Source organism: Poromitra crassiceps (genome assembly GCF_964638095.1).
Source record: "Poromitra crassiceps genome assembly, chromosome: 17".
Taxonomy (NCBI): Eukaryota; Metazoa; Chordata; class Actinopteri; order Beryciformes; family Melamphaidae; genus Poromitra; species Poromitra crassiceps.
The window spans coordinates 18296383-18313882 of record NC_139635.1 but is presented as its reverse complement, the minus strand read 5'-3'; the positions used below and the strand labels follow the sequence as shown (position 1 = coordinate 18313882).

Here is a 17500-nt window from a genome sequence, read left to right as displayed (position 1 = left end):
GACAGTAAACACAGTATACAGTAAATACCCTCTGGTGTTAGCTAGCTGTTAGCCGTTAGCTACGTTTGCTAACTAAGTGTCTGAGGCTCAAAACGCCACGATAATAACTTTGAACCAGTTCGAGTCACGCTCTTTCCATAAAGTGCATCAGCTTTGATATCTGTTGGCCGGCTTGTTGACAATAAGCGATATTTTGGCTTCTAGAATAACGTGTGTTTTTTTTACTGAAGACAAGAGGCGATGCTGTTCTGCTTCTTTTACCACAGCACCTGCAGTCATGATGCTGCAGTGGAACAAACCATTCAGGCTTCAGTTCTTATCAATGGAAGCTCTTTGGCACAAATGGAGACGTGCGTTGTTACAGCGCGTGTGCCGACGTATTCATAGAAAACACCAACGCTAAACGGGTAGGACAAAGTGTCTGGAGGGAAAATGGATCTTTGACGGTGAAAGCCTGTGGACTGATCTGTCCCAGAGGCTTTTTTGTCATTACTCCAGTTAGAATGAGTGGTGGACTACGAGCACATGCTCCCTCTGATACAGGTGCAGTCTCCAGCCGTTTCTTTTCACCTGACAGTGAGGAATTTCAGCAGCAGGACAATAGTCCTCCCCCCCGAACAGGCGCCCCGACCGACCAGAGGAGGTGCGAAAGAGCAGCGACCATGGTATTTAAAAATAATAAATATAGCCTACTGCAAAATCTGCAGTTGATAACTGTGTAGGTTAATTATAATTAAAATAAGCTTAATGATGACATGTCACCCAACATTATACACAATGTCAATACTGTACAATACAGAATCGGTAAAACTATTTCTCATTCATCAAAAACGTTGTGGATTGCAATTGAAATGATAGATGATTATACTAGGATTGTGTAATATAACTACTTGCATTCCGCTGATATAATATTTTTGTCTAATCTAAAATCCCTATTAATGTAATGTTTCATTGTCAATTTACCCCCGTACACGCGGCTCCTCGGTCTCCTCGTTCCAGCTTTTACAGATATTTGCACCCTTCCCCGGTAACCCCGTTTTATACGTCAGAACGCTATGCATTGTGGGCAATTCCCTTTCCGTAAGTGGCCACAGCTGCTCCCTTACGGTAAGGGGGCAGAAAGGGCTCACTCTGAGCCCTCATTCACTTTGCGATTTCAGCGTGGGACATCCCTAAGCCCTCGCTCCCTTCACGTGAACGCGCCTCTAAGGGCTTGAGTCAGTAAGGGGGCGGATTGGAATTGGGCCTATGTGTTCACCTCTGAGCGGTGGTCATGATGGCGTCCACGACCTCGATGATGCGGTGCAGGGCGGAGTCGGTGCCGATGGTCATGTCGGTGCCGCAGAAGTCGTTATCGATGGAGCCGACCATGCCCACGATGTGGAGCACCGAGTTACTGCTGACCGCCGTCTCGTCTATCAGACCTGGAGGATGAGAGAGAGGAGAGAGAGAAAGAGAAAGAGAAGAGAGAGAGAGTTAAGTGTCTGTAACTGGCTCTGTGGCGCAATGGATAGCGCATTGGACTTCTAGTCAAGCACTTTAGAGGTGATTCAAAGGTTGTGGGTTCGAGTCCCACCAGAGTCGCTCTTTTACTGGGGAGTTTTCCCACAACAGCTTGTCACACTTAAGGCACATTAAGTTGGGCTGGAGACTCTACCAGAAGAACAGGTCCAGCCCAGCGTTGTCCTGCTGTTGTGTTGAGAGAGAGAGAGAAAACTCTACCAGGAAACAGGGCCAGGCCAGCTCTGTCCTGCTGTTGTGTTGAGACAGAGAGTAAGTCCATGCATAAGTGGCTCTGTGGCGCAATGGATAGCGCATTGGACTTCTAGTCAAACACGTGAGAGGTGATTCAAAGGTTGTGGGTTCGAGTCCCACCAGAGTCGCTGTTTTACAGGGGAGTTTTCCCACAACAGCCGTTTAAACTTGGCACATTAAGTTGGGTTGGAAACTCTACCAGAAGAACAGAGGGCTGTACCACGAATGTTGTATAAGAAGATCCAGGAACTGTCCCTTGATCTAAACCAGATAATTGCAGCCTAGTTAATGCCACTCGTGAACTGGAACCAGGTTTTTCTAATCAAGTTGAGAGCCATGCACATGAAAATGCTCGTGCCTGCAAAAATAGGCGTGGTTTTTAACAACTAGCCAATCACAATGCAATATGGACTGCTCCAGCTCAGAGCCGTAGCTTTTACAGCGCCAGACACGCCTATTTCCTCATTCATTCAAAGCCAAATCGTGAAGCTTTACTATGTATGTCAGAATCAAACTCCACATTGGATATTATTAGTCTGTTCCCGAATGACTGTCTAAAGTTACCACTTTTATTCACATCAGTCATTTATTTGAAGAGCGGTTTCTGCCTCCACGTATCCTACAGCAGCTCAATTCACCCTCTTAATAAACTCAATAAAACCGGCATGTCTTTTTTGCGAGTGGAAGCAATGTGTAATCTATCTCAGTCCAAAATCCGAATGTATAGACCATTTAGGCTCAATGAATAATAATGATCTCATGATGTGTTTAGTCGCACTGATTGAATAATAGGCTATCAATAAAAAAAAGAATGATAATCAAATTAAAAAAGGCTTCTGAACTGAATCGACACGGTACGTGCAGGCATAGATTTAATTTATAAAAAAATGCCTATTTTGTGGTCATAGGCTATTGTCAGCAGAGTCGCATAACTCCATATTTCATATAATGCTGGAAATATGAAGTTCAATCACATCATACAGGCCAAAAGCAACACAGTTGCAGCTGCAAAATGCAGGAGTAGCCTAGATATGAATCATCTGTGTGCAGGCAATCCCATATTAAATTGCTTAGATGTCGTAGGTTATTCTAGCATGTATGACCATTTCCAACCCAACGTCAGCCTCAGCTCCGTTGCGCACACGGCACCGTGCGCTTTGGAGACGTTTATGTAACCTTTTTATGCCGGTTTAGTGATATTTCTCCACTCACCATTCAGCTGCAATCGATCGGCGGGGTCAAACAACGTATGTAGGCTACTTGAGAGCACAAAAATGAATATATAAAAACATATTCTAAAGTGGTAAGTAGGGCTCAATTTAAATGTAGCCTGCAACAAGTGCAAGGCTTTAGTCCTTGATTAATTCAACAGGAGCCTTTTTTTTATTTTATTTTTTTATTTTTCATTTGAATGCAATGCATTTTTCATATGGGGACCATATGAATGGTGACTCGCTGTTTCCAGAGAGCTGATTGGTAAGCAGGTGGGTCTTTCATGGGTTTTGATCTTATCCTCTGAACTTAACCTGCTACAAAGCAGGTTAGCTGTAGAGCATAAGTTGCTATGGTGATCTATCTCGATAAGAATCAGAATCAGAATCAGAAAGACTTTAATAATCCCCGGGGGGAAATTGGGACAGGTTAAGAAGTTAACTAGCGTCGTGGTACGGCAAAACTGGGGTTAAACCTGAAGTTACCTCGCTAAGCCACTAATCTTGTTTCGTGGCACACCCCTCTGGTCCAGCCCAGCTCTGTCCTGCTGTTGTGTTGAGAGAGAGAGGGGGAAACCCCATGTATAACTGGCTCTGTGGCGCAATGGATAGCGCATTGGACTTCTAGTCAAACACTTGAGAGGTAGCAGGGAGTTTTCCCATAACAGCCCTTTAAAACATGTCACATTTAAGGTACCATTTCCACCGCTGGTATTGGCTCGGCTCAACTCCCTTTTTTTTAAAACCGGGACAACCTGGGTTGAGTCATACTATTTCTAGTAGCACCTCTGACGAGGTTCCAGGGCTGTGGACCCGGTACCATACCGGTGACGTGAAAACACAGACGACTGATTGGTCAGGCAGAATCGTGTTTACTGTGTCTCTGGTTACTGTCAATGCTGGATACCAGTTTAGTGGCGTTTACCTGCTCTTGTGTGTAACGTTATTTCCCAAACTCTCCTGTTACTTCCAGCAGTCTTTTGTCTTGCTGCCTTCAGCCTCTGGTGAAATAAAATCCATCTCCTTGCTCAGCCTTAACATGACGGTTGTTTTCAATTGTTTTGGGAGAGAAAAGTCCGCGGCTCCGCTAGGCCGGAGTAGGGATGTTAATGATTAATCGACCATCGGTTAATCGATCATTAAGAGTTTGATCGATCAAACTATATGTTAACCGATTAATCGGCAATGTAAGCTATGTGCTATTTTATCGTTTTTCTTTTCTTTTGTGAAATGATTTAACGCCGCGAGGGCAAAATGTAACTTTCACTGCTCATACAGAGGAAGAAGAAAGCCAAGCTAGCAGACAGAAAGTCCAGGGTGGGAGAATTACACCCAAAAAGACAACAGTAATGATTGTAAATGTTGTAATAATGTTGAAATACCTCACGTCCACATGCACAATGACAGCTACTGCAGGACGTTTAGTTGGTTGATCAACTTGTTGGGTCGGCCTAAAGACAGGTGTCAAACCCTGCATTTTGTATGTTTTATGTTGTATGTCAAAAGCAGTTTTTAATCGTCGATTCATTGATCGTTAACCTGACCAATTAATCGATTAAGGAAATTGATAAAAATTTGCACCTCTAGGCCGGAGCGGCGAGTTTTGAGAGAGAGAGAAAACTCTACGAGAAGAACAGGTCCAGCCCAGCTCTGTCCTGCTGTTGTGTTGAGAGAGAGAGTAAAGCTTAATTTATACTTATTAGAAAGTGTCGCTCAGCACATGGTCGCAGACGAAAAATACAGTGTCGCTCATGGTGTTGCATTTATACTTCAGTGAATGTTCGCCTCGGTTCAACGGTCACGTGACACTCGAACGCTATAAGCAGACAGCCAAGGGAAGAGGAACGCACAGTGAAACCACCTCGGAGGCAAGATCTGCAGCCGCATATAAACGACACACAACTCACCTCCTCTCTCGTTCTTTGTGATTTTCACGAAGTCATACATCAAGGACAGGCTGATAAAAATAGCGGGGACACGTTCATTCATTTCAATCGAGTGAAAACCAAAACAAGGAAGTCACGCGCGTGCCGTCTATATAGCCAATCAGACTTGTGCGATACTATGACGTAGTCAGCGACACTAGACATTTCACCGGGTAGCAGACGCTGCTTGCCGACACTTGAAAGTGTCGACTCAAGTCCTCATTTCTGTCGGCGACCGTTTCAAAAGTGTCGGCAGACAAAGCATAAATTGGGCTTTAGTCCATGTGTAAGTGGCTCTGTGGCGCAATGGATAGCGCATTGGACTTCTAGTCAAACACTTGAGATGTGATTCAAAGGTTGTGGGTTCGAGTCCCACCAGAGTCGCACTTTTACAGGGAGTTTTTCCACAACGGCCGTTTAGAACTTAAGGTACGTGAATTATTTCATGTTACAAGCAGAGGCGCTTTATTTTGAAACTCCAAAAAGGAAGTATCTGCCCTATGCAGGGAAGCAGCTTAAAAAATAGTGTGTTGCAACAAGATGGACTGAAAAGTCCGCTGTTTATCTCCCTTTCTGCCGCAGCATGTTGGAGAAATAAATTCTGACCCGTTCAGGTCATTATACAGCAAGATGACCGCTTCCACTACACAACACTGTATTTACGTAGGCTACGTTACAGATTTGCGGGAGTGGGAGGAATCTCACACTTGTGTCCAGCATGATGACTGGTGACCGAGGGAAACGCGAGTTTGTTTACTGCGTCGCATGTAGTAAACGAGGAGATCCCACAACTTTCTTTTAAGGGGCACCGTGGCCAGTTCAAAAATGACAAACTGGCCGTGTGGAGAGTTAATTTTAGAAGGGGCATTACCAAACTGCGGGGCATCCACCGCACTGTCTGTTTGACCGTGGTATTCCTGCTCTGGATGATGCCCTAGGGGGCGACACTTGGTGCCCTACGCTCAGCGCGTTGTGCGCGTGTAGGCAGCGGGCGACCATTAACTGTGAAAACATTTCCAATGTTTTAACATGACCCACTTTTTGATACTCCTTTTTGATCGCAAACGGTTCACTTTTTGGGCACATGGCCACCCGTCTGCAGGCTCACCCTGTTGCTGCAGCTCTTCCAGCAGGCCGCTCCACTCCTCTCTGAACAGGTTGGCTCCGGTCAGGCTGCCGTCTCCTCCGATCACACACAGGTTGTTGATGCCGCGCTGCACCAGGTTCAGCGCTGCCTTCAGACGCCCCTCGTGGGTCCTGAACTCCTTACAGCGGGCGCTGCCGATCACTGTGCCGCCCTGACACACACACACGCACGCACACACACACACACGCACACACGCACACACACACGTGTACGCACACACACACATGTGCACACACATACACACACACGCGCATGCACAGTGCACACACACACACACACGTGTGCACACACACACACACACACACACACGTGTGCACACACACACACACACACACACACACACACACAGCTCAGCGGTCAGGGGGGTGACTCATCTCATGAATGCATGAACTGACGCTGACGCAGTGCAGAGTCTGTTCCGGACATCGACAGTATAGTTCCTGACCTGTGCTCTGCAGGCAAATCCCCCTCACAGTTCTATTCTATTCTGTTCTGCTCTATTCTGTTCTGTTCTGTTCTGTTCTATTCTGTTCTGCTCTATTCTGTTCTGTTATATTCTGTTCTGTTCTATTCTATTCTGCTCTATTCTGTTCTGTTATATTCTGTTCAGAGCTGCAACGAGTAGGGCTGGGTTAAAAAAATCGATTCTCCGATTTTTAATCGATTTTTATTTTAATCCTCGATTATCGATTCATATGTCCAGAGATCGATTTTTTTTAAATAAAAATAAATAAAAATAAATAAATAAACAGGCTAAAATATTATGCTGTGTGTGGTAGTTGAAACATAGTTTCAAGTTGACGTTTATTTATGTTTGTAGTTTAAACAAAAACATAAATACTGTAGGCTACATGAATGGAAATGTTTGATCATTAATATCTACTTTTAGAAATGATATAGGCTGAAATCAAATCACTGTGCATAATTGTGAAAGTGTCTTTATTGACAGATAAAAAGGCTGTTATTTACCCTTTGTCACCACCTGGTGAGTAAATATATGTGTAACTAAAACCATTAAAATTGACAACAGGTCTGCAACTTTTTTCCCCCATGTATCTACTTGGCTGGTTGGGAACCCCTGTGTTACATAACTGGACATGTAATTCAGGGTACAGCTCAAAAAACATTTTGAAACATATTGAATCGATCGAATCGGAATCGAATCGAATCGAATCGAAATTAATCGATTCGCAACCTTGTGAATCGGAATCGAATCGATTCTTGAAATTTGAACCAATACCCAGCTCTAGCAACGAGCGATAGTTCATTCAAGAACACTCTCGTCCATAGATTTCACCATTTATTGCATAAATGGAAATACAGTTGTGTTTGGTGTTGAAGGCTCCGCTCTTTACACAAGATGCCCAGCAGCATGCCACGCCATGGGGATACAAGATTCCAGATAAGCATAGTTTGGTTGCTAAGAAATCGACATATGTCCGTTTGCAAAATGTGTGTCTATATTTCTCTATCATATAATTGTTCGATGTGTTATTATTACTACTGTAATTTGTTAATGTTGTGTCAGCTAGCCCTCCTTTCCCTGTACTCTCCATATAGTCTCCCATACTCTCTCTATACTCCCATACTCTTCCATACGCTCTCTCCTCTCCCACATTTCCCATTCTCTCCCCACTTCCTCCCTCCCCCTGCTCTCTTCTCCCCCACACACCCCCCCCGCTCCCCCCCCTTCCCCTCTCCTCTCCTCTTGCTCCTTCCCCACCTCCTATACCCTCCCCACCCCATCACTCTCTCACATTCCCCCTGCTCTCCTCCCTTCTCCTGCTCTCTCCTCTGCTCTCTCCTATATTTCTATATTTTCTATATTTCTCTATCAATTGTTCAAAGTGTTGCTACTGTTGTGTCAGCTAGAATTAGCTAGACATATTCTCTGTGAAGCCCTCTGGGACATGCTTGTGAATTAGGGCTATATAAATAAACTTGACTTGACTTGACAAGCCATAGTGAGTAACAGAGCAAGACATGGAATAGAGTCCAGATCAGAGTGAGAGAGGAGGCCGTATTTAAACGGACCGCCTTATTGTGAGAATGGCTGTGATTGGTGAATGAATGATCCAATCAGTGGCTGACAGCTGTATACAGCTGGGGCATAGTGCATGACTTCCGTGTCTCGAATGAACTAACGCAAGGCTTCATTATGTCAACTCTTAAATTAATCACCAAATATTTTGACAATCGATTAATCGGTTTGAGTCATATTTTAAGAAACAAAGTTTGGGGAAACACCGATCGATATTTTTCACTATTTTCTGACATTTTATAGACCAAAACAACGAATCGATTAATCGAGTAAATAAATCGACAAATCAATCGACAATGGAAATAATCGTTAGTTGCAGGCCTAGTTCTACTCCGTTTTCTTCTGTTCTCCTGTATTCTGTGTTGATATTTTCTGTTCTTCTGTTCTTCTCTGTTGCTTCTACCTTTCTAGCACTCTATCATGCACGATTATTCTAGATTTCAAGGGGTTCTATCATGCACGATTATTCTAGATTTCAAGGGGTTCTATCATGCATGATTATTCTAGATTTCCAGGACTTTTTGTTTTGTTTTGTTCCATCTGTTGTCATGGCACTGGGCTCTGACATCCTTACTAGTACTGTCGTTGCTTGTAATGTTGGTGAATGAGCTTGCACTTGCACTCGCACTCTTTCTAAGCTACTTTCATATAAGTGTCTGCCACCTAACATGGAAATGTGAAAACAATGAGAGATTGACTGTTAAAACTAGGGATGTCCGATATTATCGGCTTACCGATATTATCATAAAAAATTCATATCGGTATTGATGTCGATAATTTTTTTTTTTTTATACAGGGGGAGTCTCACTGAGAGCAATGCTCTCTTTTTCAGGAGTGCCCTGTTCACATTCATACCTGGAAGCTGCACCAGTACACTGAGCAGCTCCACTGGAGCGGTTGGGGTTAAGGGCCTTGCTCAAGGACACCTCAGTGGTGGTAATGAGGGAGGGGCAGGCACTGCCTTTTCACTTTCCCCACCCAGATTTTTCCTGCCGGTCCCGGGGATTGAACCGACGACCTTCTGATCACAAGCTCGCTTCTCTAACCATTGGGCCACCACTGCCCCAATAACACTTACAACTTTAACACAACATGCATATTATATATTAAACTCTTCAGCTACATTAAGCTACATTATGTAACTTTTTACCTGAAATTTTGCCGCCCGCTTATATCGGTATCGGTTGATATCGGTATCGGAAATTAAGAGTTGGACATTATCGGATATCGGATATCAGTAAAAAAGCAAATATCGAACATCCCTAGTTAAAACCCTCCAAAGGGCTGACAAAAAAACGGCACAAAAGCGTTTAGCTGTGAGCTAAATGAGTCTGTAACTGTTACAGACTCATTTTCGCTCACAGCTAAACGCTTTTGTGCCGTTCCTTTCTCCTCATCAGCACAGTCAGTTTCCATGATCATGAGTCCTCCTGACACCACTGTCTGCCTCCTGACATCACACACTGCTCAAATAGACAGCATTAAGTTAGCACTGCATTCAGACAGTGAGCGCTACTTGAAGGCTAGCTGCATACAAACAGAGAGGAGCTAGAGACAGAGCAATGGATAGTGCCAAAATAACATTCAGAAGGGTGAAAGTGTGAAAACCGTTCTATCAAAATCAAATCAAAATCAAAATAAAGGCTGGGATTAAAGTTGTATTATTGTGAATTTGAATAAGGTTCTTGACTTCATCGCATCTGGCAGAATGAGAGATGCAAAACTAGGAAAAAAGGAACGCTACGCTACACAAATGATTGACAGCGTTGCCAATAAAAGTCCATGTTATTGAAAAACATTTGCTTAGGAATGCATATTTCGGGGTCTTAAATCATCATCCAAAGTCTCTTGCACAAGTTGCACACCTGAGAAGTCTTGTGGCAGGTGCGTGGGTGGAGAGGATGCACTTAGAAGAGGACGGGACACCCGCACATTGTCTCCACTTGCTCAAACAGGAGTTTAGTATATAAGTTATAAGTAATAATTGTATTATACGTACAGGACCTTTTTCAAGTCTATGATATATATATTATGGTGTCTACTTGAAAAAGGTCCTGTACGTATAATAAACTTCTGTTTGTTTGAGCAAGTGAAGACAGTGGGTGGGTGTCCCTTCCTCTCCTAAGGGGAGTTAAATCATGAAAGCATTATTCTCATATTTGGAGGTTCCACCCCCCCCCCCCCCCCCGAGAATTCTTCCCTAAAATGATGAGGATTAAAAATGATTACAACCAAACAACCAAAGAAAGAGAAGGAGGGAGGAGGGACCAGAGAAATAAGAGATAAGGAAAGACATACGTAGAAGGGAGTTTGTCATGTCAGTTAAACTGAATGAGCGTGAGTAGAGGGGTGTGGCCTGAAGCAGCAGAGGAGATGTCTCCTTACCACTTGCAGCATGCTGGAGACGCTCTCCCATGTCGCCTCTTTGATGTATCCCCCTCCATCCACCATCCCCTGGTACCCCTGAGAGCACAAACACACACCACCATCAATACATCTCCACTGCATCAGTCTGCACGTTTAAATATACCATCAATACATCTCCGCTGCATCAGTCTGCACGTTTAAATACACATGAATATGCCATCAATACATCTTCACTGCATCGGTCTGCACGTTTAAATATACCATCAATACATCTACACTGCATCAGTCTGCACGTTTAAATACACATGAATATGCCATCAATACATCTTCACTGCATCGGTCTGCACGTTTAAATATACCATCAATACATCTACACTGCATCAGTCTGCACGTTTAAATATACCATCAATACATCTACACTGCATCAGTCTGCACATTTAAATATACCATCAATACATCTTCACTGCATCGGTCTGCACGTTTAAATATACCATCAATACATGTCCACTGCATCAGTCTGTACGTTTAAATATACCATCAATACATCTCCACTGCATCAGTCTGCACGTTTAAATATACCATCAATACATCTACACTGCATCAGTCTGTACGTTTAAATACACATGAATATACCATCAATACATCTACACTGCATCAGTCTGCACGTTTAAATATACCATCAATACATCTCCACTGCATCAGTCTGAACGTTTAAATATACCATCAATACATCTCCACTGCATCAGTCTGCACGTTTAAATATACCATCAATACATCTCCACTGCATCAGTCTGCACGTTTAAATATACCATCAATACATCTCCACTGCATCAGTCTGCACGTTTAAATATACCATCAATACATCTCCACTGCATCAGTCTGCATGTTTAAATATACCATCAATACATCTCCACTGCATCAGTCTGCACGTTTAAATATACCATCAATACATCTCCACTGCATCAGTCTGCACGTTTAAATATACCATCAATACATCTACACTGCATCAGTCTGCACGTTTAAATATACCATCAATACATCTCCACTGCATCAGTCTGCACGTTTAAATATACCATCAATACATCTACACTGCATCAGTCTGCACGTTTAAATATACCATCAATACATCTCCACTGCATCAGTCTGCACGTTTAAATATACCATCAATACATCTCCACTGCATCAGTCTGCACGTTTAAATATACCATCAATACATCTACACTGCATCAGTCTGCACGTTTAAATATACCATCAATACATCTCCACTGCATCAGTCTGCACGTTTAAATATACCATCAATACATCTACACTGCATCAGTCTGTACGTTTAAATACACATGAATATACCATCAATACATCTACACTGCATCAGTCTGCACGTTTAAATATACCATCAATACATCTCCACTGCATCAGTCTGCACGTTTAAATATACCATCAATACATCTCCACTGCATCAGTCTGCACGTTTAAATATACCATCAATACATCTCCACTGCATCAGTCTGCACGTTTAAATATACCATCAATACATATACACTGCATCAGTCTGCACGTTTAAATATACCATCAATACATCTCCACTGCATCAGTCTGTACGTTTAAATATACCATCAATACATCTCCACTGCATCAGTCTGCACGTTTAAATATACCATCAATACATCTCCACTGCATCAGTCTGTACGTTTAAATATACCATCAATACATCTCCACTGCATCAGTCTGCACGTTTAAATATACCATCAATACATCTACACTGCATCAGTCTGCACGTTTAAATATACCATCAATACATCTCCACTGCATCAGTCTGTACGTTTAAATATACCATCAATACATCTCCACTGCATCAGTCTGCACGTTTAAATATACCATCAATACATCTACACTGCATCAGTCTGTACGTTTAAATACACATGAATATACCATCAATACATCTACACTGCATCAGTCTGCACGTTTAGATATACCAATATACATCTCCACTGCATCAGTCTGCACGTTTAAATACACATGAATATACCATCAATACATCTACACTGCATCAGTCTGTACGTTTAAATACACATGAATATACCATCAATACATCTTCACTGCATCAGTCTGTACGTTTAAATACACATGAATATACCATCAATACATCTTCACTGCATCAGTCTGTACGTTTAAATACACATGAATATACCATCAATACATCTTCACTGCATCAGTCTGTACGTTTAAATACACATGAATATACCATCAATACATCTTCACTGCATCAGTCTGTACGTTTAAATACACATGAATATACCATCAATACATCTTCACTGCATCAGTCTGTACGTTTAAATACACATGAATATACCATCAATACATCTACACTGCATCAGTCTACGTTTAAATACACATGAATATACCATCAATACATCTACACTGCATCAGTCTGTACATTTAAATACACATGAATATACCATCAATACATCTACACTGCATCAGTCTGCACATTTAAATACACATGAATATACCATCAATACATCTACACTGCATCAGTCTGCACATTTAAATACACATGAATATACCATCAATACATCTACACTGCATCAGTCTGCACATTTAAATACACATGAATATACCATCAATACATCTACACTGCATCAGTCTGCACATTTAAATACACATGAATATACCATCAATACATCTTCACTGCATCAGTCTGTACGTTTAAATAGACATGAATATACCATCAATACATCTTCACTGCATCAGTCTGTACGTTTAAATACACATGAATATACCATCAATACATCTTCACTGCATCAGTCTGTACGTTTAAATACACATGAATATACCATCAATACATCTTCACTGCATCAGTCTGTACGTTTAAATACACATGAATATACCATCAATACATCTTCACTGCATCAGTCTGTACGTTTAAATACACATGAATCTACCATCAATACATCTACACTGCATCAGTCTGTACGTTTAAATACACATGAATATACCATCAATACATCTTCACTGCATCAGTCTGTACGTTTAAATACACATGAATATACCATCAATACATCTACACTGCATCAGTCTGTACGTTTAAATACACATGAATATACCATCAATACATCTTCACTGCATCAGTCTGTACGTTTAAATACACATGAATATACCATCAATACATCTTCACTGTATCAGTCTGTACGTTTAAATACACATGAATATACCATCAATACATCTACACTGCATCAGTCTGCACGTTTAAATACACATGAATATACCATCAATACATCTTCACTGAATCAGTCTGTACGTTTAAATACACATGAATATACCATCAATACATCTACACTGCATCAGTCTGTACATTTAAATACACATGAATATACCATCAATACATCTTCACTGCATCAGTCTGTACATTTAAATACACATGAATATACCATCAATACATCTACACTGCATCGGTCTGTATGTTTAAATACAGATGAATATACCATCAATACATCTTCACTGCATCAGTCTGTACGTTTAAATACACATGAATATACCATCAATACATCTACACTGCATCAGTCTGTACGTTTAAATACACATGAATATACCATCAATACATCTTCACTGCATCGGTCTGTACGTTTAAATACACATGAATATACCATCAATACATCTTCACTGCATCAGTCTGTACGTTTAAATACACATGAATATACCATCAATACATCTTCACTGCATCGGTCTGTACGTTTAAATACACATGAATATACCATCAATACATCTTCACTGCATCAGTCTGCACGTTTAAATACACATGAATATACCATCAATACATCTTCACTGCATCGGTCTGTACGTTTAAATACACATGAATATACCATCAATACATCTACACTGCATCAGTCTGTACGTTTAAATACACATGAATATACCATCAATACATCTTCACTGCATCAGTCTAAGTGGCCATCGGCTTGTCTCTCAAAATATACTATATGGCCCCTATTCTCCCACAGGCCTTCGGCGCTAAAACGGGCCTTAAACGCAAAAAAAACGTGCCTTGCGCCTGCCTCGGGAAGATATCAACATGGCTTTACGCTGGCAAATGCGCTTTAGGTGGAATGGGCGTGGCGCACTCCCTGAATGGGCGAGAATGGGCGTGTCGGCCTTAAATGCCGGCCTAATGATATCTTCCCAACTGGCGTAAATTTAGCGCTTTGCGCTTTTGAAAACCAGGCCTATTCAGTGCGCCAGTTACGAGGAGCGCTCTTCTGCCTCTCCCCTGTCACCCTTCTCTGTCTCTCTCTGAAACCAGGCCTATTCAGTGCGCCAGTTGCGAGGAGCGCTCTTCTGCCTCTTCTCTGTCACCCTTCTCTCTCTCTCTCTGACTCCCTCGCTTAGACAGACACAACACACTTCCCATAGGAAAAAGAAGTTGTAAGTTCACTGCCTGGCATGTCCCAGCATGCATTGTGCAACTCCATTTCGCTACTAAATAGCAACCAAATGAGCCGAAATAGATATAAAAGGTAGATCTAAATAATGTGTAATGGTAACACAACCTGCAATTGTAGAACATTTCAATATTGGACCAAATAAAACATCGAAATGAAAACACCACCCTATGTGAAACATGTCCTCCTGGGCCTATATATATCCCTTGTCGATTTAACGTGATTTAGATAAGTGACAGGGGAACGCGCTTCTACTGTCATGTGCTATACTGTGATGTCCGCTCCAATAACTTGGCCCTACTTCACATTTAGTTTTACAATAAAAACACATTTATGCAATGACTTTACATAATGTAGGGTATATTTATGTGCATCGTCCTTCCTGCAGCAGGCGAGAGAAAATGATATCTTTCTGGACAAACTTTCACCAATCTAATTAATCTCATCATATAGGGATAGGCTATATTTTTGTAGCTGATGCATTTAGAACATTATTTTCACATTGATCTTGTTATAGTGTAGGGTATTTACATGCTTGCAGTATTTAAACTGCAGTTAGATTGGTTTGAGAAGCATAATAATATGGAATAATAGCCTATATATGGAGACAGACAGACGGGATGAAGGGAGGGGGGGGGGGCAGAGCGCTTGGCTTTGTCTGGTTTTACCGGATTTGTCCTGGAATTGGAGCTTAAAAGGCAAGCGTGTGACTCTTTACTGCAATTCTCCAATGAGCGGACTATGCATAATTTTACGCTTAAAAGGCGTGGTTATAATGGTTGAGGCTGCATGTAGCGCCGATACCAAGATAGCGAGTGCGCTGGTCCACACCCACTAACTGGGCTAGGCCAGGCCTTAAACGCAGTTTCTGCGCCGATTGCAACGATAGGGCCCTATGTGGTCCTCCACACAGTATTGGTTAATCAAGCAAGTTAAATTTGCATTTTTTCCCTTCACCTAACGATGACAGCCCTATCATACAGTTTGTAGACAAGCACCAAGTAGGAACAGCACATGCAGAGCTAATGTTTTCAGATGGTAAACAAAATCTTTAGTACATTTGTATGTGATTTTTAATTTAATTTATAACCCATACAAATAATAATGTAATTATTATTACATTATGATTATATAATAATAATTGTCACATTATCTAATCTGGCCCTCGTTCAAAAACGTTTTGGACACCCCTGTGCTAGTTAGTTATAAAGACCAAAACCGTTTTTTGAACCAGGCCTAACCAGATGTTTATTTCTGCTGTGAAGTCGGGCATATTAACATGGGGGTGAATAGGGAATGACTCCCATTTGCAGGCACCCTTAAGTGGCCATTCGAGGAACTGGCGACCAAAGGAAACTGCCTCCTCAGTCTCACCTCGTGGATGAAGTAGACCTTGGCTCCGACATAGATGCCCATGCGGACGACGGCCCGCACCGCCGCGTTCATACCTGAGACACACAGAGACAGACAGAGTCAGAGGTGGAGACAGAGACAGACAGAGACAGACAGAGTCAGAGGTGGAGACAGAGACACACAGAGACAGACAGAGTCAGAGGTGGAGACAGAGACAGACAGAGACAGACAGAGTCAGAGGTGGAGACAGAGACACACAGAGACAGACAGAGTCAGAGGTCAGAGGTCAGAGGTCAGAGGTGGAGACAGAGACACACAAGCTTTTCACAAGCTTCGCATTGAAATGATATCATCTGCACTTTGTAATGACAATGTTTTGTTTACATTCTGTCATTGCTAGAAAGATTTGCGTCTCAGAAATCAACGTAATTCTGCACAGTCACTGAACTTTCATTTATTACCATATCGTGGTTGAATTGAATCATGAAGCCCATTTTGGGTATCGTATCGTACCAGCTTCTTGCCAGGAAAGAGCTACCAGACACCTGCTGAGTGAATAACCATTGTGGAATATAAATCAGCAATAGAAACCAGCAAATTGAGCAAATTGAAAATGCATCATCTACAGTCTATGAAAATGTCAGGGGATTATTAGTTTAACAAGACAGTAGTATCATCTTTCCAGGCTGCAGCTGAGCAGCCAGGCTCCCAGCAGCCATCAACTTTGACTTCGGTGCCAACATGGCCTCCACTCCGCAAGCCAGGAACCTGTCTCACCCTCCACTCCACAAGCCAATAACCTGTCTCACCCTCCACTCCACAAGCCAAGAACCTGTCTCACCCTCCACTCTACAAGCCAATAACCTGTCTCACCCTCCACTGCACAAGCCAAGAACCTGTCTCACCCTCCACTCCACAAGCCAATAACCTGTCTCACCCTCCACTCCACAAGCCAAGGGCTCTCTCTATGGCTCTGTAAAGATAATGTTAAGTGTCAAACTTTTATTTTGTTTGTCGTATTTGACTTGCCTTTGTGATTCATGGCATTGTTGTATTTGCCATGTGTGTGCCTTGGCAAACACATTTTCAAGAACAATGTTGTACACTGTTGTACACTGTACAGCGTTGTACAGTGTTGTAAATCATCTTCATCTTCAAATCAAACACACCAAAGAAATATGTTGCAATGAAATAGGTTTTAATGGTTTTTATAGCATTTAGGTGATGAAAATATTTCCCTTACAACTCGGCCTGCAGAGCTGTAG

General features: G+C 42.1%; 1 protein-coding gene across 1 annotated transcript in view; it reads right to left on the bottom strand.

Annotated features, from left to right (window-relative positions):
- The window catches only part of LOC310792232 (ATP-dependent 6-phosphofructokinase, platelet type-like), a gene marked incomplete at its 3' end in the record, with an annotated part of 173084 nt that overhangs the window by 148980 nt on the left and 6604 nt on the right, over nucleotides 1-17500 (bottom strand). Inside the window, exons 2-5 of the mRNA XM_083653960.1 lie at nucleotides 16257-16330; nucleotides 10465-10542; nucleotides 6000-6189; nucleotides 1259-1424 (exon numbers count right to left, since the gene is read on the bottom strand). Coding sequence (XP_083510086.1) covers nucleotides 1259-1424; nucleotides 6000-6189; nucleotides 10465-10542; nucleotides 16257-16330 — 508 coding nt within the window. The remainder of the gene's footprint in view (nucleotides 1-1258; nucleotides 1425-5999; nucleotides 6190-10464; nucleotides 10543-16256; nucleotides 16331-17500) is intronic.